General features: G+C 47.2%; 1 protein-coding gene across 1 annotated transcript; it reads right to left on the bottom strand.

The window, feature by feature from the left end:
- Positions 1-324: 324 nt before the first annotated feature.
- Positions 325-1,224, bottom strand: GNI_192830 (RNA-directed DNA polymerase; the record flags this gene model as incomplete). Its single annotated transcript, XM_011135378.1, has 1 exon — positions 325-1,224. The coding sequence occupies one exon, from the start codon at positions 1,222-1,224 to the stop codon at positions 325-327; it is 900 nt and encodes a 299-aa protein (XP_011133680.1).
- Between the last annotated feature and the right edge of the window lie 355 nt (positions 1,225-1,579).

Genomic DNA, 1,579 nt, shown 5'->3' on the forward strand with positions numbered 1-1,579 from the left:
TCTGTGCAGGTCTGACCACAATCGTTTTTCAGTCGTGTGTTCTTCTTTCTCTATTTTTAAATTGGCCTTAGTACGGCGACTTGGGATATCTGCTGGATTGGATTTACCATGAATATGGTGGTATGTAATAACGGCGTCGGTAGTTTTAAGTGGTCTTAGTATTTTGTTTGCAAAGTAGTATGTGTCTCCTTTATCGTCGGTCTGTGGTTGGTTAAGAGCGGTATTGAGTAGTGCGTTGTCCGTAAAAATGAGTAGTGGTTTGCGTATGGTTCGAACTTAGTCTTTTATCTGCGCCAGATGTTTCTTCAAGATCATATACCCTCCTTAGGCTTCGTTCGTGTTACTGTAGTTGTGCGTGGCTGGCTTGTCGATAGTTTTTGTCATCAATGTGTTGGCTCCTTGAATCAAAGAGAGGCCAACAGCCACGTTACTAGTATCAATGTATAGGCGTAGCGGTTTGTTCGGTTGTGCAGTATAACGTATGGACGGACGTTGTTTGAAGCAGTTGCAGTAGATCTTTAGTATGTCGTTGTCTTTAACTTTCTGTTGCAGTAGCTTCGTTACTATTCGCTGTTGTGCTGTCGTCAATGCATGTTTATAATACTGGAGCGTCTGCGCTGCTTTCGTAATGCTAGCGTGGGCTCCTGTTTGCATCAATCGTTGTATTTTAGCCCATTTGGCTTTTGGAATCGTTAATGTGTGGTCAAATAGTTCGTATCCTAAGATGCTTGTGCATTGTAACTGTGACTTCTCGTTATTAATCTTGAAACCATGCGTGGTCAAGAGCTGTTTCGTTTGTTCGTATCGTAACTTGAGTTGCTGGCTGGTCTCGGCCGCTATAAATATGTCGTCCTGGTAGTAGCGTACGTGCTCGGCGAAGCGTAGACGTTTCAAGATGGTTCCCATCGTATGATGGAAATGTTTTGGTGCGTTAGTAGCGCCCATAGGCATGCACTTATACGCGTAATACTTATCACGGTGTCGGAACGCATAAGTGCCCACTTGGTCGGGCGGCAGTGGTATGGTATGAAACGCTTTACTCAGATCAATCTTTGCTAGTCTTGCTTGCTGCGCGCCCCATGTGATAATGGGCCAGCAGCTTTGGATATTCGGGAAGCGGCCAGCATCGTTGACGTAAGGTAGTAGCGGTCTACAGTCGTGCGTGACTCGGTCTTTCACTACGCGCGTCGGTAACGTAAAGTTCGGCGGTGTTCGTAGTTGCATGACTTTATCTTGTCGGAGTAGTGGTTGTAGCCAGTTGTCGATAGTCGATAGCTCAGCGTGAGTTGTTGGCGTTCTGCCATGGTACGTAGGTAATGCGGAACTCTTCACCATTTCGGTGAAGGCAGGAAGTGTTGTTGTCTTGGACCCTCTTGCAGAGTCAAGCCCCCTTTTCGATTGTCTCCGGCTCCGGTTAACGTAGGTGGCTAGCGTAACCTTGCCAATATCCTAGTTGCCACCTCTTCCTCGGAACGAACCGTGTCCGCGTCCACGTCCACGGCCACGGCCTCGTCCGGGTCCGATCATCGGTGTAGCTCCATTTTGCCATGGCAGCCTTTGACACTAATGCAATCATATT

This window comes from Gregarina niphandrodes (assembly GCF_000223845.1).
Source record: "Gregarina niphandrodes unplaced genomic scaffold scaffold00086, whole genome shotgun sequence".
Lineage (NCBI taxonomy): Eukaryota > Apicomplexa > Conoidasida > Eugregarinorida > Gregarinidae > Gregarina > Gregarina niphandrodes.